We start from the raw sequence: 19,730 nt of genomic DNA on the forward strand, positions 1-19,730 counted from the left end.
TATGGATGTAACAGTTGGACTATAAAAAAAGCTGAGCACTGAAGAATTGATGCTTTTGAACTGTGGTGTTGGAGAAGACTCTTGAGTCCTCTGGATTGCAAGGAGATCCAACCAGTCCATCTTAAAGGAGATCAGTTCTGAGTGTTCATTAGAAGGACTGATGCTGAAGCTGAAACTCCAATACTCTGGCCACCTGATGCAAAGAGCTGACTCATTTGAAAAGACCCTAATGCTGGGAAAGATTGAAGGCAGGAGAAGGGGACGACAGAGGATGTGATGGTTGGATGGCATCAGCGACTCAATGGACATGAGTTTGAATAAACTCAGGGAGTTGGTGATGGACAGGGAAGCCTGGTGTGCTGTGGTCCATGGGGTTGTGAAGAGTTGGACACGATTGAGCGACTGAAATGAACTGAACTGAATAAACAAGGGTGGTTGTTTTTCTTTTTTTTTCCCTATTATTTTTCAAATAATTTATAAAATAGTTTAACTCCTTCACTGATATTAAAGTCATGCCTATTCATCCCAGGAATCAGATTCAGCTCTTTGGGTTTAGGGGTTTCATGGTGGGGAAAATAGTATTTGATCGATTTATTTACAATCCAGGCTGAAAAACAAACAAGAAGTCCTTGTCCATCTGAAGATCTTAATATATTTATTTGAAAACCATGTTGTGTGAAAGAGAACACTAGTCATATACCATCTCTTCAACCAAAGGCTTGCAGACAAGGTCAGCACAGAGGCAATGATACATGCAGTGAATAGCAGGTCTCAGCATAAATTTCCTCACAGGCATTTCCAATATGAGCCTGGACAATCTTCTTCAGGTGACCAATAAGATCCTGGGGTAGCGGGGAGAGGGAGAAGCTAGGGTTACTCTTAATTTAAAAACATTAAAAAACAACAACAACAAAAAACCCCCTAAAGACACTAGATGTTGAAGTTTAAAACTAGCCCCTAGGGACTTTCCTGGCGGTCCAATGGTTAAGACGTCACACTTCCACTACAGGGGGCACAAGTTTGATCCCTGGTCTGGGAACTAGGATTGGGCACGCGGCCTGGTGCAGCCAAGACATAACAAAATAAAACAAACAAAAAAAAACAAGCCCCTAACCTTGCTGATACAGTCCTAATAGGCCAGTTTGCACTAAGACAGACTATAGCTTTCAAATTCTTATTGGACTGAATGTCTTGCCCTTTTAAAAACTGACAAGAATCCAATTTCCAACTGAAAACTTCTAAGCCATCTGGTAGTTCATGGCCCTGAAAGACTTAATTGGGAGGTTTTCAGTAAGAGATTGTGAAAGGCTGCCTGGGGCTAATGTGAGCTCAGTTCTGCACTGAGAGCTCAGGGTATTAATACTGCTGTGTGCTGGTTGGGTAAAGCTTAGGAAACCATCAAGAGCTGAAAGGTAACTTTCAAAAGCAGGAAGGGACGTTATAAAACTGCAAATTGTCTCTTGGGGGTCTGACTATGTGTTGCTACTAAAAGCAGGGTTTCTGCCTTAATTATTTATCTGAGAAAAAAATTGTTACTTATGGAGCTAGATCTGCAATCTGACATTTAAAATGTATTTTTCCTTTGTCATAATGATACTATTCTTATCTTCTTTGAAGAGTACAATTCATGTTTGTTTTACAACCTATTTGTCCTATGGTGGGATCAGAGAACCTTGATCATACAGTTTATGTGTGCTTAGTTGCTTAGTCGTGTCCGACTCTTTGCAACCCCATGAACTGTAGCCCTCCAGGCTCCTCTGCCCATGGGGATTCTCCAGGCAAGAACACTGGAGTGGGTTGCCATGCCCTCCTCCAGGGGATCTTCCCAACCCAGGGACTGAACCCAGGTCTTCAGCACTGCAGGTGGATTTTTTTATCATCTGAGCCACCAGGGAATTGCATCTTCAAATATGTAACACCCATTTGAAAAAAAGATAGAGGAGCAGAATGACAATTTTGTGAAATTACAATATTTTGCACCTAAAAATCCTCTTCAACACGGTTAGGAAACTGGCATAATAATTATCTTTCTCAACTGGACAAAGCTTTTTTTACAGTCTAACTGACCACAAGGACCTATAACTATTGTCTTATACACATTAGACGTTCAGTAGCTTCACTGAATAAATGAGTAGTAAGGCTTTCGGACACGACTGAGCGACTGAACTGAACTGAAGGCTTTTAGAGTCAGAAGTATTACCAAAGGAAAGAAGAATCATGAGAAATTCAGACCTGTGCTACTCAAAGCGTGATCTACAGAACAGTGCCAGTCCACAAACCATAACTGATCCACAAGAAGGAGCTTACATCAGAATGGAAATCAACTCCATTACTGAGCAGACAGTCAGTTCAGCTGATTTTTGGGGGATTAGGGGATAGCAAGGCTTTCTGATGAGCGAAGCATTGAGTTACATTCTGGAGCAAGCCCATTCCTCAGGGACCTATGAAAACATTTTGCAGACCAGTCACTTTGAATAGAACTGGCAGAACACTAGACTAGGGGAAAGAATCAACAAAAAAAGAAAAAGGAGTTGGTGGTTACACATTCAGGAAGAGGTCAAATAAAGAGAAGTTTTAATGTTATTTACATAGATAGGGATTAAGAACAGAAGGGGAAAGTGAGGCCACGTCCTTGTAAGAACACTTGTGAAGAAGCGACAGAGAGACTTCTCACGGTACACAATTTTGCTCCACACGCACCTCTGGTCCTTAGTCGTCAATATACTCAAATGGTTCTGGGGGTTCTGGCTCTTGTTCTTCCTCCTCGATTTTTGGGCCATGAGCTGCCACGGGTTCCACCAGCTCTTCAATGTCTTCACTGGTATCCTTCAGAATGATGATGCCTCCAATGGACAGCTATTAAACAGAACAAGGAATGAAGATGCTCAAGTTCCACTTGTATTTCCAGAATGCTCCACAATCTGAGTGCATACTTGTTAAATGGTACCCCAAGAGAACGAGAATGATTTGGAAGTAGAAAACTGGAACTACAATCTCCCAGATGACAGTCAGGAATCTTGGCATTTGTCCCTGTGTGATGCTACACCAGTAACTTAACTGTTCAACTGTAAGATGGGGCTCATAATATCTTCCTCATCTATTCCTTCAGGTTAGTCTGAGGACTGAAGGTGGATGGCACTGCCAATGTACATAACAAAGGATAAAGATAACTGTCAGCTATAGGAGTATCTGCAAATTTAACCCAGTGGCTCTGGAGGGTGGAACACGTGGTGTTGCTCTGTTTGGCCGATGCATCCCAATTTAAGAAGCATTACCTAGTACTGTACTGGCCTTAGCTGGGCTGCAGGGAAAATGCTTACTATCCAACGAGGCAGTCTAATGCTGTGCTACTCAACATGTGGTCCTGGGCCAGTAGCATCATTATTATGTCAGAGCTTGTTCAGTTCAGTTCAGTTCAGTCGCTCAGTCGTGTCCGACTCTTCGCGACCCCAAAGAGCTTGTTAGAAATGCATAAAACTTAGCCCTACTTCAGAATTCTGAATCTGTGTTTTAACAGGATCCTCAGGTGATTTTTATGCATGCTAAAGTTTAAGACACACAATCTAATAGATCCTTTTATCATTATGTGAAAAGCATCATTTTGGACACAAAAGACAATTTATAAATGAAAAGAGTATTTTTCTCCAGAAACTTTAGTATGATAGAACAATATAAATATCACAAATATCTGAGTGTTTTTCATTTTAATCTACAAATCATTGTGATGCAAGACAGTGAAAAACTAGATGGGAAATAAAAGGGAAGTAGAATGTAGAAGCAATTCTATTAAGCCCTCTCCCAAACTTATTAGTGAAAGGTAAATTCAAGCGCCAAACTGTTCGCCCATCTCTGGTGTACCAATCTTATTCTATTTGCTTGCCTGTGTCAAAGGAAATGGAAAGCTGCTCTCTGTAATTAAATCAGTCAACAGTGGAGGGCACATCTGGAAAAAACACATTTCTACCAAAGCACATTACTGGGAAGGAAAAGAAGCCCAAGCACATTAGTCAAATGATTCACATATGTATAAGCATCTCTGCGGTTCAACCTAATCTAATTTTTACCCATCAGAACCCTGCTCTGCCACGCTATAAAACTGGTGTGCCTGCATGAATTTCTAAACTGTTTCCCCTGTCTCAATACACGCATATCCATACATATTAATCTATAACCCTTTCCCTTAAAAAGTTTTCTTGAAAAAAGCCATTTTATGAATGGTCCCTAACTTTACTACCAATATTCACCCAAGAACAGAGTTACTTGGCCACTATCTTAATACTCCATGGTCTAAAAGTGTGTATGAACCTCTAAAGGAGATTCAGCAAAGGACTTCCTGCATTTTGGAAATATACGGCTCTAGGTTGTTAACAGTACTATTTCGTGCTTAACTGGAATGCTCCAGCCCAAATCCTGCAGTATAACCAACATATAGGAAGAGCTTTTTATACCTACATGGTTTAGACTTATTAATGCCTTATATGTTAGAGTTCACACATTCTCTAATCAGAAAATAAGATATATGACAGTCTGTTTTCTGAAAAGGTTACTGACAACTGAAGATGGAGGTAATGGGACACTTCCTGCTGCCAAAAGCTCCACACTCTCTGTAAGGCGTCTTTTAAGATGGACAGGAAACAGTTAGGAAAGCAAACCATTTTCAAGACTAAATACAATGTCTGAGGAAGGACCTGATGACCCCGCCAGCAGGGTACTAGCGGAGATGAGTCAGGAGGTACTCCTTTCTTCACCACAAACACACAGAGGCAGTCTTTTTTTCCAAAATTAAGATATAATTCACATAACATAAATTAACTCTTTTAAGTATACAATTCAGTGGGTTTTTTTTAAAGTATATTCACAAAGTCATACAACCACCTCCACTATCTAATTCAAGAGCACATTCTGATGAATGTTCAGTCTAAAAGAAATTCTGCATCTATTAGCAGTCATTCTGCATTTTTCCCTACTTCCAGCCCTTGCAACCATTAAAACAACTTCTGTTTCTATGGATTAGTCTGTTTTGGTCATCTCGAATAAACAGAATCATAAAACATGTGGTATTTTGTGTCTGGCTTTTGTCACTTAGGATAATGTTTTTAGGTTCAAACATGGTGCAGTATATATCACTATGTCATTTCTTTTGGCTGAATAAAATTCCATTGTGCGCATCATTTTTATTTATTCATCCACCACTTGATGGACATCTGAGTTGTTTATACCTTTCGGCTATTATGTGTAAAGCTGGTATAAACATCAGTGTACAAGTGTTTGTGTGGACATGGTTTTCATTCTCTTGGGCGTACACCAAGGAGTGGAATTGCTGGGTCATATGGTGTGCCCGCATTTAGTTTTTCAAGGAATTGTCAAACTGGTTTCCATAGAGGCTGCAACAACACTTTACACTCCTACACCAGTGCCATCTGAGGGTTCCAATTTCCCCACATCCTTGCTAACTTTAAAATTTACTGTCTTTTTGATTACAGGTATACTAGTAGGTATGATGAAGCATCTCCTTGTGCTTTTGATTTACATCTCCCTTACGATGAATGATGTTGAGAGTCTTCATGTGCTTTTGGCCATTTGTAAATCTTCTTTGGAGAAATGCCCATTCAAATCCTTTGCCCATTAAAAAAAATTTATGTTTTGTGACTTTTATAGAAAGTATTTTGGTTGTATGTGACCACTGAAATCTCTGTTATCTGACCAGACAGCTAATAACTAGTGAGGGAGTTCCTTAAATACTTGGAAGAATAAGTCTCCCAGTCTTTGCTGAGGGGCGTGTACGATTGGGGTCCTACCTTCAACAGCCAGCCAGGCACAGACACAGGAAATATATTTTGGCTCATAAGTGAACAACTGTTACAGGTTCCTCTGATTTGAGCAAAGGTTTAACAGTCATTTAAGTTCCAGCTGAGGCAAACTAGCCTCCTCATATGTGTCACGACACTGAGCATATACTTTGCTGTTTTTAGTTCTTCATAAGTGTAAAAATCACTGAGTGTCTTGTGTGCGCTTAAAGTGCCTTGTGTGCGCTTAAAGTGTTCACTGGTTGTGTACTAATACAGCTGTTCTGGCAAGAGCAGTTCTGAAAGCATGCTGTTAGAATGTATTTTCTAGAAACATGTCACTTAGGTGAGCTGGGCTGCAGATTAGACAGTAACTAATGTGTCCACTGGTGAGAGAGTGAAAGTCACTCAGATGTGTCCAATTCTTTGTGACCCCATGGACTGTAGCCCACTAGGCTCTCCTCTGTCCATGGGATTCTCCAGGCAAGAATACTGGAGTGGGTCACCATTCCATTCTCCACTAGTGGTTCTACCATTCATTCATTCAACACTACAGGCCAAGTAGTATTGAGTCCCAGTAATGCAAGATTAATAGGAGGTGGGAGAAGACCTTCAAACTATTCTATCCTTCCTGGCCTGACTGCCTGCTACCCACAGATGTCTGATGACTTGTCACCATCACCAAGTAATAGCCACTGACTGAGGATTTACCACTTACAGATATTGTTTTAGATATTTCACGCATAACAACCTATTTAATCTTAACAATATTCCTGAGTGGTAGGTAGTATCACCATTCCAATTATTAGATGAGGAAACAAATAGGAAGCAATTAAATGAACTGTCTCAGTCACACAGCTAAGACATGGCAGAGCTGCAATATAAACTCAGTTCCACCCAATTCTAGCTCTTCCATTACATACAGCTATCTTCCATCCTCTGCCCTTGTTTCCTGATAATCTAGTCAGATAAGACCCTGACTCACAATTGTGAGTAAGAGTTGTCACCACCAGCAGGGACCACCTTCAAGCCGATGAGAATGGGTTTACTTTTCCAGAAGGATCTAGAAATCTTATCTATGACATTTCAGATTGGTCCAGGATTTGAATGTACTAAGTGTGTCTACTAATGGTTCTCCAGTTTGCAAGGTACAAGAACCCAGAAAAGACAGACATTACCAAGCTCAAATTTCTGATTAGCACTTGTTCCTAACATGAAACTTTCTGCCCTAGAATAAATTATGTGGCATGAAGATCCTTTTCTAATTGTAAAACAGAACACTCCTGTGCTTGTGTATTAACTGTATACGCTTATATTCAAGCGTATTCTGTATATGCTTGTATAGCTTGTATATACTGTATATACTTGTATATTACGTTGTTCAATCACATTCTCATGAGTTAGGGATGATAATTCTTATTTTATAGTAGTGAAAACTTATGGAGAGAAGATTAGTTCTTGGCTTAAGGTCACACAGGCTGAAAGTGGTAGAATCAGGATTTAAACTCAGGATGTCCAGCTCCAGAGTCCATGGTCCTAATCACTATGCTGTATTAGTAACCCTATGATGTAAACCTTTGGTAGATGAATGGTTTCACAAAAGTCAAGAATCCAACTCTGTATGAATGGAAGGGTATGTTTGCTTTTGCTAAGAGATTTATTAGTATTAGACAGCTGTTTCCAACACTTGGGCAATTTATCCTTCTCTATAAAGATTCCATTGCCTTACAGATTAACACCCTACTGGTATATAACTAAGGGCCATTGGTAACTTACTGGTTTGAAAGGCTGGTATCTACAGGTCTCCAGCATGCTTAGGACCTTAAGCTGGGCAGGCATAACTCGGGCTGGGTTATCCAACAACTGGAAGTTTGGCTCAGGTTCTTTTTTCTTCTCTTTTTCTTCCTTTTTCTCTGCCTCATCCTACAGTGGGGGGAAAAAATATAGTCCCATAAAGGTTCACTTCTGTTCTACAGCATTGTTTAATAAATTTACTGAGCAACTATCAGGTGCAAAAGGCAGTCAGGTTTAGATATGGAAGTAGAATCAAAATGATGCCAGACTCAGAAGAGAGAGATGGTAACTTAGGGGTGAGAGTGATATTTAACTTAACTGAAAAGGGTAAGAAGGTCTTTTCATTAGTAGAGATATTTAAATAAATGATCCTGCCTTTGCCTGAAAGGGCTTTCCTTTCTCCTACCATAATTGCACTGTCTGATGAAAATCCTACTCTGCCCTTCAAAACCCATTTTAGTTGTCATTCCTTCCAAGAACTCATTCTTGATTTGTATCCTACTATTATTCCCATCAGTTCAGTTCAGTTCAGTCGCTCAGTCGTGTCTGACTCTCCGCGACCCCATGAATCACAGCACGCCAGGCCTCCCTGTCCATCACCAACTCCCGGAGTTCACTCAAACTCATGTCCACAGAGTCAGTGATGCCATCCAGCCATCTCATTCTCGGTCATCCCCTTCTCCTCCCGCCCTCAACCTTTCCCAGCATCAGAGTCTTTTCCAGTGAGTCAACTCGTCGCATGAGGTGGCCAAAGTATTGGAGTTTCAGCTTTAGCATCAGTCCTTCCAATGAACACCCAGGATTGATCTCCTTTAGAATGGACTGGTTGGATCTCCTTGCAGTACAAGGGACTCTCAAGAGTCTTCTCTAACACCACAGTTCAAAAGCATCAATTCTTCGGCAATCCGCTTTCTTCACAGTCCAAATCTCACGTCCATACATGACCACTGGAAAAACCATAGCCTTGACTAGACCGACCTTTGTTGGCAAAGTAATGTCTCTGCTTTTCAATATACTATCAAGGTTGGTCATAACTTTCCTTCCAAGGAGTAAGCATCTTTTAATTTCATGGCTGCAATCAGCATCTGCAGTGATTTTGGAGCCCAAAAAAATAAAGTCTGACACCGTTTCCACTGTTTTTCCATCTATTTCCCATGAAGTGATGGGACCAGATGCCATGATCTTTGTTTTCTGACTGTTGAGCTTCAAGCCAACCTTTTCACTCTCCTCTTTCTTTCACTTTCATCAAGAGGCTTTTGAGTTCCTCTTCACTTTCTGCCATAAGGGTAGTGTCATCTGCATATCTGAGGTTATTGATATTTTTCCCGGCAATCTTGATTCCAGCTTGTGCTTCCTCCAGCCCAGCGTTCCTCATGATGTACTCTGCATGAATGAGTTTAATTTCGAAAGTCTCTTTCAATGAGAATTTTATGAGTTTACATGCTTGGAACAGGATAATTATTTAAAGGAAGTCAAGAGCAAGGTATAACAATGTTCAACTAAGGAAGAATCTGGACCATGATAGAGACAGCTACATCAACCCATGTCACCAGAAAGTTATACCCACCACTTCCATTTTCTCCTCTTCCTTTTTTTCCTTTTCTTTTTCCTTCTTTTTAGCCTTGGCAGTTATAGATAACACAGCAGTAGAAACCTAAAGGAGTGAACAGAGTAAACCATTGTAAAATATACATGGGCTTCCCTGGTGCTTCAGAGAGTCAAGAATCTGCCTGCAATGCAGGAGACCCAGGTTTAATACCTGGGTCAGGAAGATTCCCCGGAGAAGGGAATGACAAACTGCTCCAGTATTCTTGCCTGGAGAATGCCATGGATAGAAGAGCCTGGCAGGCTACAGTCCATAGGGTCACAATTGAGTAACTAACAACTTTCACTTACACAGAAATGCACAAGCCCAGTGAGAATTCTGTTCTACAGTGCTATTGTTTCCTGGTAGTAAAGAATCAAAAATAACAAAATAATCTGGGAATATAAGGATAACTTACTGTTACAATCATCAGGTAAATCTTTAGTTGCTAGAGGCTTATGTTCAATATAGCTCTAAAATTTTTTTTTAATCTGTAGCATACGATGTTAATTTGCTACAATAAGTTTCTGAGACAGAGATTTAGATGACACATCCTTTTTTACTTTATAGGGAAAGCACTGGAAAACAAAAATTTTCTCCAAACCTGGTTGTAAAGCTCTCTCACTGGACTAGATGCCCTACAATGGTAACCCACAGAGGGTAAGTGGTTAACTTGGAATTATCATCCGTGATGGGTCTCACTGAAACCAGAGGTGAAACAGGGACCTTGAAAGGCTAGGCAGTAATTGTGTAAAGCTGCCTTTATTTTAGACTCAAAGGTGGGGGGAGGGGGATGATCCTGAAACACAGCTGATGAATAAGATACATAGCTGATGAACAAGATGCTGTCATCAAAGGACACTATCACCTACCACCTAGAAATTTTGTCAATTACATAATTATCCTTACTTAACCATAACATTTATAGCAAACAATCAACTGGCTAATACAGAATATTCTCTTAAGAGAAAAAATCATTTTCCTAAACCTGAAGTGTCATAAAGGATAATTTTACTGTGAAAACTACAGGGACAAGCACAGCTCTCAATTTTACCATAGTTTAACTTAATACATGTCAATAAATATCTTTATACTCATTGGGAGGAGTATAAATCAGTTATATTCATTTTGAAAGGAAATTTAGTTAATACTTATAAAAATTAACAATGTGCATTACTTTTGATCAAGCAATTCCACAATTAAGATCCTAACTTACGGATACACTTGTACAAGTGCACAAATACACATGTATAAAAACTCTATTCCAGTCTCATCTGTAACAGTGATAAATCAGAAATAACCTTAAATGTCTATCAGACAAGGAACTGGTAAAACAATATACACACAAAGGGATTGCTCTGCAGCTTTGGAAAAAACAAGATCAATACACATTAAAAGAACCATTAAAATGAAAACAGTAAGATGCAGAACAGTATGTAGAAAACACGATTTGTGGTATAAAAAGTATTGACGTGGACAGAAAAAACATTTGGAGGATTCACAAATTGTGACTCCTGAAATATGGGACCTGGATGACTAGCAGAGAAAAGGGTTTTCATGCCATACTCTCGTGTAATGCTGGATTTGACCATAAGAAGTGTTACTTTAAAACATATCAGTATTTAAAACAAACCCAAGTAAAACACTAAGCAGCTCCTATATAGGTACAAATGGTGCTCAAAGTTAACAAAGAACCTACCTTTTCCTTTTCTTTTTCTTTTGGTACTTCCAGAGGGGCAGGATACGCAAATGTTGATGGTTTACAGTTTGATTTATATTGAACTTTCGGCATCTGAAGAAATAAGAGAATTCCTCTCCTTTATTAAAATAATCAAAATCAAGGTCTAAGGATTCTATACTCTAAATAAGCATACAGATGCAAAGGGATGCCAGAAGTTTCAATTCACGTTAAATCACACAGCTATTTAATTATGTTACCACACTTTCCTTAAAGGCATCTGTCTTCTTTCACTGAGTTAGTTTTGAGGTGCTTTACAGACTACTGTGGTTCCCTATACTTTCTTGAAGCTCTGTGCCTTTGAACAGGCATCCCTTTCATTTTTCATTTTACCATGTGCCCTGCTTCAGAGCGTTAAGTCCCACTCATGGTGTGAGCATCAGGTCAACTGTTACCTTTTTTGTAGTGTCATTTGATTATCTAATCTGCACACCTAGCTTCCACGTCCCTTCCTTACACTACAGAGTCTAGCATGAGCCTAATGGAAAAGTTGGCTTTGCATTACCTGGTGACCAGGTTTAAAGTTCTCTGAATTTTTCTTTATTTACCCAATTTGCATTGATAGGGAATGGTAATAAGCACCACATTTACTAGGACAAGCAACGTTGTCTTTCCCATCCCACTTTCATTGTAAGGAATAGACAGAGATCACAAAACTGTGTGCCAGAGGAAGAAGTCCCTAAAGATTACACTGTATGTTTAACCACAATGTTAGAGATTGGGAAACCAAAAGATTCTTGATCTAAGAGAGCAAACTGCTCAATATATATATGAGTAGTTAATACTGAAACACTTACAGGACAATTAATTGGCTATTTAGCTATACTGGAAAAAAAAATCCAAATACTCAATCTTTACCCGTTATTTTTTTACCTAAAATTTTTCCACCCTGAAAACTTAAATAATGTTTTAACAACAGTGATGACCAAATGTAAGTTATTTAAAGGTCAGAAAGCCTCTGAGAGGATGGAAGACCAAGAAAGTGAATCACGGGCCAAAGGACTGAGAAAGACACAAGTGAAACCACGACCCCCCATTCCCCCCAAAATAGCGTGATGACAGGGAATGCATCACCTTAAAGCTTTAACTTATGTGACTAGTTTCATTCTGTCCCTGCCCCTGGCTCCTCACCTCCCCGGTCCTGTTTTGTCACTACCAAAGGGACATCCATCTATCTTGTTTTCCCTTTAGTAACAATCCTTTCCTCCAGCAAACACTCTAGCATCACTTAACAGTGAAACATATCCCTGTCTCTAACCTTCCTTTCTTCGGAGAAGGCAATTGCAAGCCACTCCAGTACTCTTGCCTAGAAATCCCATGGATGGAGGAGCCTGGTAGGCTGCAGTCCGTGGGGTCGCTAAGGGTCGGACACGACTGAGTGACTTCACTTTCACTTTTCCCTTTCACACATTGGAGAAGGAAATGGCAACCCACTCCAGTGTTCTTGCCTGGAGAATCCCGGGGATGGGGGAGCCTGGTGGGCTTCCATTTATGGGGTCACACAGAGTTGGACACGACTGAAGTGACTTAGCAGCAGCAGCAGCAGCAACCTTCCTTTCTTAGGAAGATTTAGTTTAGGTCTCCCTTGCCCAGACTGTTGCAACAGCACTGTAACAAATTTCCACTGATACCAGAATGATGTTTCTAAACTGCGAATCTCACCGTGTCAGTTATCTGCATGAAATCCTACAACAGCTCTCACAGACCTTCAGTATTAAATAAGATTCATCAATGATTATAAAGCCTTTTCATGTTTTTATATTTTGCCCCCCTCACCATTTCTTAACTGATTTACCCAAGGTTACACTGTTAGTAAAGAGACTTAATTTTCAAAATTTCCACCAACACACTCCTCTTAGTAAGGTGACTCAGTCTGAAGGGAAAATATTTTATCAATAAGATGTCAACTAATTTTTATAATTTTCATGAAAATCCTCATGAGTGGGTGGTGAACAGCTACAGTAATTATATACTATAAAACTGAGCTCTTGCAAACATACCTTTAAGTCTTTGTTCAGGCCAATGACACAGGTAGGGGTATAAGCCAATGACAGGAAGTGTGAAAGAGGAAACCAGAACCAGAACTGGGTAAAGACAAGGACGCCAACCACAGAAGGCATATGGGTGTGCCCAGTTCTGGACTGCAAGGAGATCGTGACATTATGTCCACCTGCAGAAAAGGAGAGAAATCACAGACATGAATCTAGCAGAGCAAACTAAAATTTCTAAGTACTGCACTAGAAAAGAATTTGGTGATTAGTTTGGGAGTATAGTTCATAAAATCTAATATGAAGTCACTGGAATTAGCCAGTATCTATGAAGGGTCTCCAAAAGGAAATGCTGGACTCAGGGTAATCGAAAACTTCTAGACACATACACACACACGGCATTTTGTAAAAAAACTAAGCCTGAAGGACATCAGAACTTGTATGCTAAATTAATCTATACTGTACACTGGCTTTTAATGTACAAACGAAAAGTAAAATTTTAGTACATATCATATTTGCAAACAACAGCATAAGACAAGAGGTAGATACTGTTTGCTTTTTCTTGTCTTTCTAAAGCTTTAGTGTTGTCTGAATGCAGGTAGCAACAAGATTAACTAGGCTGTGATCTTATACAAATCATTTTACCTCTAAAAGTTTTTTTTGCCCCATTGGCAAAATGAGAGTTTGAACTTGACCATCTGCACTAGAGCACTACCGTGAACAAAAGAAAAATTTTAATATCCAATCCTTGATTTGATTGAAAAAAATTTTGGAGGAAGCATAATATATAAAACAAATCAGAGCTAATTCTATTAAATCAGAAGAGATTTTGGGCTTGAACCTGACCTATTAATCTACCAGCTGTCATGTCTCCTAGACTATCCCCTGAGGGAGTACAGAGAAATACAGTTTGAAAGCTAGTGAAAAAGAACTAAGGTCCAAGTGTCAGTTAGCTACATCTTTACAGGCCCTCATAAGGCTGAGATTCTAGGATGCTCTGGAGGTTGCAAACAAGAACGTCTTTAGGAACTGGTCAGGTAAACAAATGAGAAAGCAGAACGACTGAAGCAAACTGAAAAGTTCGTATCATATTTAAAGAGGACATGTTACTCGGGGCATAGGGCCATGGTCATCATGTAATTTTGTTTTTAAAAGTACACTTGAATCTGGGTTTCTGACAAACATTTGCAGATTTTGCTAGGCAGGCAAAAACGTGTATAAGGCAGATACGGCCCACGGGCTACCGTGTTGCTGCCTCTGGTCTATAGTAACAGTTGTTAGTGTTGGACCCCAAAACTCTGGGATGCGAATTCTGTACTTCATATAATACAGCCTATGAAAACAGGGCTTGTTTGTGCCTAGTCAACATCTTAATCTGAATTCCAGTTGTGGATCTCCACTGCTTGATTGCATCTCCATTGCATCTGCCTGCAATGTGGGAGACCTGGGTTCGAAAGATCCCCTGGAGAAGGAAATGGCAACCCACTCCAGTATTCTTGCCTGGAAAATCCCACGGACGGAGGAGCCTAGTAGGCTACAGTCCATGGGATTGCAAAGAGTCGGACACGACTGAGCGACTTCACTTTCCACTTTCTTTATTGCTTGATTCCACTTCATCTCAGTATCTCACAGATTTCTTCACATTTTGCTTGGAATGAGGAAGTGAGTACAAACTGTACTAAACCAAAAAGCATTTAAAATTTTGTAAGAATCAGGGTTCTACTGTTCAACCAAATAACCTAGATTTTTTCAGTACTCCTCTGTAGATATTTCATTTACGATTTTACCTAGAAAATATCAGGTATATTTTAAATGTATTTTTCCAACAGGAATGAGTTCTACTTTTACTCTTGGCTTATATTCCTCCCCATTCTGACCCCACATTCACAGAATGCTTACTACGGATTGAGAATTCTGAACAAAATGCTGAAAAAGATTCCAAGCAGCTCCAATCTAGTGATGATGGATAATTTGATAATTAAAATAAGGCATAAAAGTATTATGACAGACATAAAGCTAGGCCCACCTAACCCATGGCAGAGGCTGAAGAGGGTAGAAGGGAAGGAAAGGCTTCCCAGAGAATGCGATATTTGACCTAAGTTTTGAAGCTGAATTTCCTTTTATTTCAATGAAATCTATCTTCCTCAGACTTAGAAACGTCTTTTGTTCTAACAGTGTGAGATAAATATAAAACAAGGGCAAGTTTATTTTACTGATAATATTTGCACAGTTTTATAAACTTCAACTATAAACTTTCTTAATCTCCAGCTTTTCTCCATGAAGAGACTAAATCAGAGTGAGTTTTCATAAACTTCAACTTCACTCATTTCTTTGAAGTTTCCCTCTCTGGATTTTCTCTACTACCATTAACTTCTGAGACAAATCATACTATTTGATTTGAGACAAATCATAAAATTTTTTCTAAAGCAAAGCGAAAAAGGGTAAGGAAATAATTTTATGCTCCTAATAGTGAACATGGCAAGACAGAACTTTTAATAACACTAAAAAGAGAAATGGAAAGAAGCACCAAAACTTGATTGGTTCAATACAGATCAAACAGACACAAAAAAGTGGTGGAAGGGGAGAGGGGTTCAAAGAGGAAGGAGGGGAAAACCCAGAGAGGTCTTCTGGTAGAGATGGCAGAATAAAGCTAAAATAAAGAATTATTCTCTCCCCAGTTCCTTAACAAATGACTCTGATTTAGTAAAAACCAATGAATGAATGAGTAAAGGGTTGAAGTCTAAAATCATAAAATTCAAAAAGCAGCAGCTAAAAGAAAAAATAAAAGATTACGGAGTGGTAAAATGTTACTTCTAAATCCTATTTAAAAACCAATTACCAAAAATAGTCAATCTGAAAAGGCTACATAGTGTATGATTCCAACTATATAACATTCTGGAAAAGGAAACACTAAAGCTAAGAGATAGCAAAAAAGATTAGTAGTGGCTGCTAGGGGACTGGAGATAGTAGGGAGGGAGGGATGAAAAGGTAGAGCACAGAGGATTTTTAAGGCAGTAAAACTCTTCTGTTTAATACTGTAAAGGTGGATACATAGCATTATGCATCTATCAAAACCCACAGAGTGAACCTGAATGACAAAATCCGTAAGTTAAATGTCAAGTCTTAGTATAGATACCCTAGAAAAAGAAGCAGCATAAAAGAAATGGTGGTAAGCAATGAATTCATTTAAATATGAATCTAAGACTAAACTGAGAACTATAATTTCACAGTCAGTTAGTCAGTTCAGTTGCTCAGTTGTGTCCGACTCTTTGCGACCCCATGAACTGCAGCACGTCAGGCCTACCTGTCCATCACCAACTCCCGGAGTTCACCCAAACCCATGTCCATCGAGATGGTGATGCCATCCAATCATCTCATTCTCTGTCGTCCCCTTTTCCTCCTGCCTTCAATCTTTCCCAGCATCAGTCTTTTCCAATGAGTCAGCTCTTCGCATCAGGTGGCCAAAGTATTGGAGTTTCAGCTTCAACATCAGTCCTTCCAAATGAACATCCAGGACTGATCTCCTTTAGGATGGACTGGTTGGCTCTCCTTGCAGTCCAAGGGACTCTCCAGAGTCTTCTCCAACACCACAGTTCCAAAGCATCAACTCTTCGGCAATCAGCTTTCTTCACAGTCCAACTCTCACAACCATACATGACCACTGGAAAAGCCATAGCCTTGACTAGACAGACCTTTGTTGGCAAAGTAATGTCTCTGCTTTTTAATATGCTGTCTAGGTTGGTCATAACTTTCCTTAAAAGGTGTAAGCATCTTTTAATTTCATTGCTGCAATCACCATCTGCAGTGATTTTGTAGCCCAGAAAAATAAAGTCTGACACTGTTTCCCCATCTATTTGCCATGAAGTGATGGGACCGGGTGCCATGATCTTAGTTTTCTGAATGTTGAGCTTCAAGCCAACTTTTTCACTCTCCTCTTTCACTTTCATCAAGAGGCTTTTTAGTTCTTCCCTTTCTGCCATAAGGGTGGTGTTATCTGCATATCTGAGGTTATTGATATTTCTCCCAGCAATCTTGATTCCAGCTTGGGCTTCCTCCAGCCCAGCGTTTCTCATGATGTACTCTGCATATAAGTTAAATAAGCAGGGTGACAATATACAGCCTTGATGTACTCCTTTTCCTATTCAGAACCAGTCTGTTGTTCCATGTCCAGTTCTAACTGTGGCTTCCTGACCTGCATACAGATTTCTCAAGAGGCAGGTCAGGTGGTCTGGTATTCCCATCTCTTTCAGAATTTTCCAGTTTATTGTGATCCACACAGTCACAAGAGAATGTATTTGTTATGAGCCATGACAATGAATCACAAGGTGGAATCAAGACTGCTGGGAGAAATATCAACAGCCTCAGATATGCAGATGATGACACTTAAAAGGCAGAAAGTGAAGAACTAAAGAGCCTTTTGATGGAGGAAAAAGCTGGCTTAAAACTCAATATTCAAAAAAACTAAGATCATGGCATCAGATCCTATCACTTCATGGCAAACAGACATGGAAAACATCAAAAGAGTGTCAGATTTCATTTACTTGAGCTCCAAAATCAATGCAGATGGTGACTGCAACCACAAAATTAAGAGACGCTTGCTCCTTGGAAGAAGAGCTATGACAAACCTAGACAGTGTATTAAAAAGCAGAGACAGCACTTTGCTACCAAAGGTCCATATAGTCGAAGCAACAGTTTTTTCAGTAGTCATGTATGTGAGAGTTGGATCATAAAGAAGCCTGTGAAGAGTGTGAAGTAAAAGTCACTCAGTCATGTCCAATTCTTTGCAACCAAATGGACTGTAGCCTGCCAGGCTTCTCTGTCCATGGAATCCTCTAGGCAAGAATACTGGAGTGGGTAGGCGTTCCCTTCTTCAGGGGATCTTCCCAATCCAAGGATCGAAGCCAGGTCTTCCGCATTGCAGGCAGATTCTTTACCATCTGAGCCACCAGGGAAGCCCAAGAATACTGGAATGGGTAGCCTATCCCTTCTCCAGGGGATCTTCCCGACGCCAGGGTCTCCTGCACTGTAGGTGGATTCTTTAACAGCCAAGATACCAGGGAAGCCCAAAGAAGGCTGGATGCTGATGAATTGATGCTTTTGAACTGCGGTGCTGGAGAAAACTCTTGAGAGTCCCTTAGACAGCAAGGTGATCAAACCAGCCAATCCTAAAGGAAATCAAACTTGAATATTCAATATAAGGACTGATGCTGAAGCTGAAACCCCAGTACTTTGGCCACCTGATGCAAAGAGCTGACTCACTGGAAACGACCCTGATGTTGGGAAAGACTGAGGGCAAGAGAAGGGGATGACAGAGGATGGATGGTTGGATGGCATCACTGACTCAATGGACTTGAGTTTGAGCAAACTCTGGGAGACAGTGAAGGACAGGGAAGCCTGTAGTGCTGCAGTTCATGGGGTTGTAAAGAGTTGGACACGACTTAGCCACTGAACAACAACAACGACAATGTAAGTGTAACATAAAAACCTTGAAAGGTGGCAAAGAATGAGAAGGAAGAAACTATGGCGTGTCAATGTCTATAATGTTTATAACCACAGGAGAGAAAGAATCAATACCGTCAAGAACAGAAATAGTTTTACTTCATCTGAAGTATCCATAGAACATTTTCTTTATTTATATATAGCTGCAATGACCTATTTTTAAATTGAAAAGAGAAAAATATAAACCATACCTTAAACACTAAAAATTTAAGCAGAAAATTCTCTTCTTGGAAAATTAAAACAAAACAAATGCCACTAGACAAATGGATAAAAAAGAAGAGTATTTGCCTTAGAAACTTAGAAAACTGCACTAAAATAACAAAAGAAAAAAAAAAAGAGAGAGAAAAGAAAATAAAAGAGTCAAGCCAAAATAAAGAATCTAGGGGGCAGAAAGACAAACAGTAGCATATAAACAAACACAAAGAAAAATCTAATAAATTTAATCAAGAAAAAGGTAAAACAATCAAATTAGAAAGGAGACAGATTTTTTTAAAAAGCCTTATCTATAAGGGAGATTACCTAAATTTATGAAATAAGGATACTGAAAATCTTGATATGACTAAAAAAGTACTCCAAGTGGAAACATGAAGAGGTTAATAGCCAAAATAACCTAAGATATCAAAACATTCAGCTTCTTTTCCTGATTTTCTTTTCATTCACTAGAAATATAAACACATTTCTAGTTGATCAATAAAATAGTGGTAATAAACATGGTTAACAGTTATTAGAATAAATTAAGATAACTAATAAGTTTGAGAGCTCACCTAATAGAATTACTATGAAAACCTTGAGATACTATTTTTTACCTTCCAAATCAGCAAAGGTTAATAAAAAAGATTATATTCTTTTTTATTCTTTTATAATATAATTCATATATTATATACACAACTAGGGTACAGTTAGAGAAAGAATCTCATACTTTAATACTTAGTTGTGCTCACTCCCTTCTACTCTACTGAGTGAGATATCACCAATAATAACAAACAGTTAAAGAGTATGCTGCTAAATGAACCCCAAGTCCAAGGCCCTAAAACACACCATTCTATCCTGAAAAGTCAGCCCATTTCTTTTGAAACAAACCATAGCGTAGTAATGACGAATGTGAATTCAGGAGCCAGTACAATGTACTATGCATACTAGGCAAATATTACACGTACCTTATTTTAGGATGATTTGGCTGCTAGAATTTGTCTAAAACTTATTTTCCTCAAAAAATTTCCAATGTCAACTTGTTTAAAACTGATTCATACTAAGAAAATTAAAGGAAAAAAATCAGCCAACACTCATCAAACACTTTACTAAGGTACTGGAATGGTTTTAATTGCTTTACATGTATTTTT

General features: G+C 39.2%; 1 protein-coding gene across 1 annotated transcript in view; it reads right to left on the reverse strand.

Annotated features, from left to right (window-relative positions):
- Window positions 1–638: 638 nt before the first annotated feature.
- PSMD1 (proteasome 26S subunit, non-ATPase 1) overlaps window positions 639–19,730 on the reverse strand; it is an 88,159-nt gene continuing 69,067 nt past the window's right edge. The window contains exons 20-25 of the mRNA XM_088844910.1: window positions 12,904–13,073; window positions 10,865–10,957; window positions 9,148–9,234; window positions 7,563–7,709; window positions 2,701–2,856; window positions 639–842 (exon numbers count right to left, since the gene is read on the reverse strand). Coding sequence (XP_088701036.1) covers window positions 2,710–2,856; window positions 7,563–7,709; window positions 9,148–9,234; window positions 10,865–10,957; window positions 12,904–13,073 — 644 coding nt within the window. The 3' untranslated portion in view covers window positions 639–842; window positions 2,701–2,709. The remainder of the gene's footprint in view (window positions 843–2,700; window positions 2,857–7,562; window positions 7,710–9,147; window positions 9,235–10,864; window positions 10,958–12,903; window positions 13,074–19,730) is intronic.

The sequence above is a fragment of the Moschus berezovskii genome, chromosome 2, assembly GCF_049115385.1.
Source record: "Moschus berezovskii isolate FMDL1 chromosome 2, NW_MosBer_1.0, whole genome shotgun sequence".
Taxonomy (NCBI): domain Eukaryota; kingdom Metazoa; phylum Chordata; class Mammalia; order Artiodactyla; family Moschidae; genus Moschus; species Moschus berezovskii.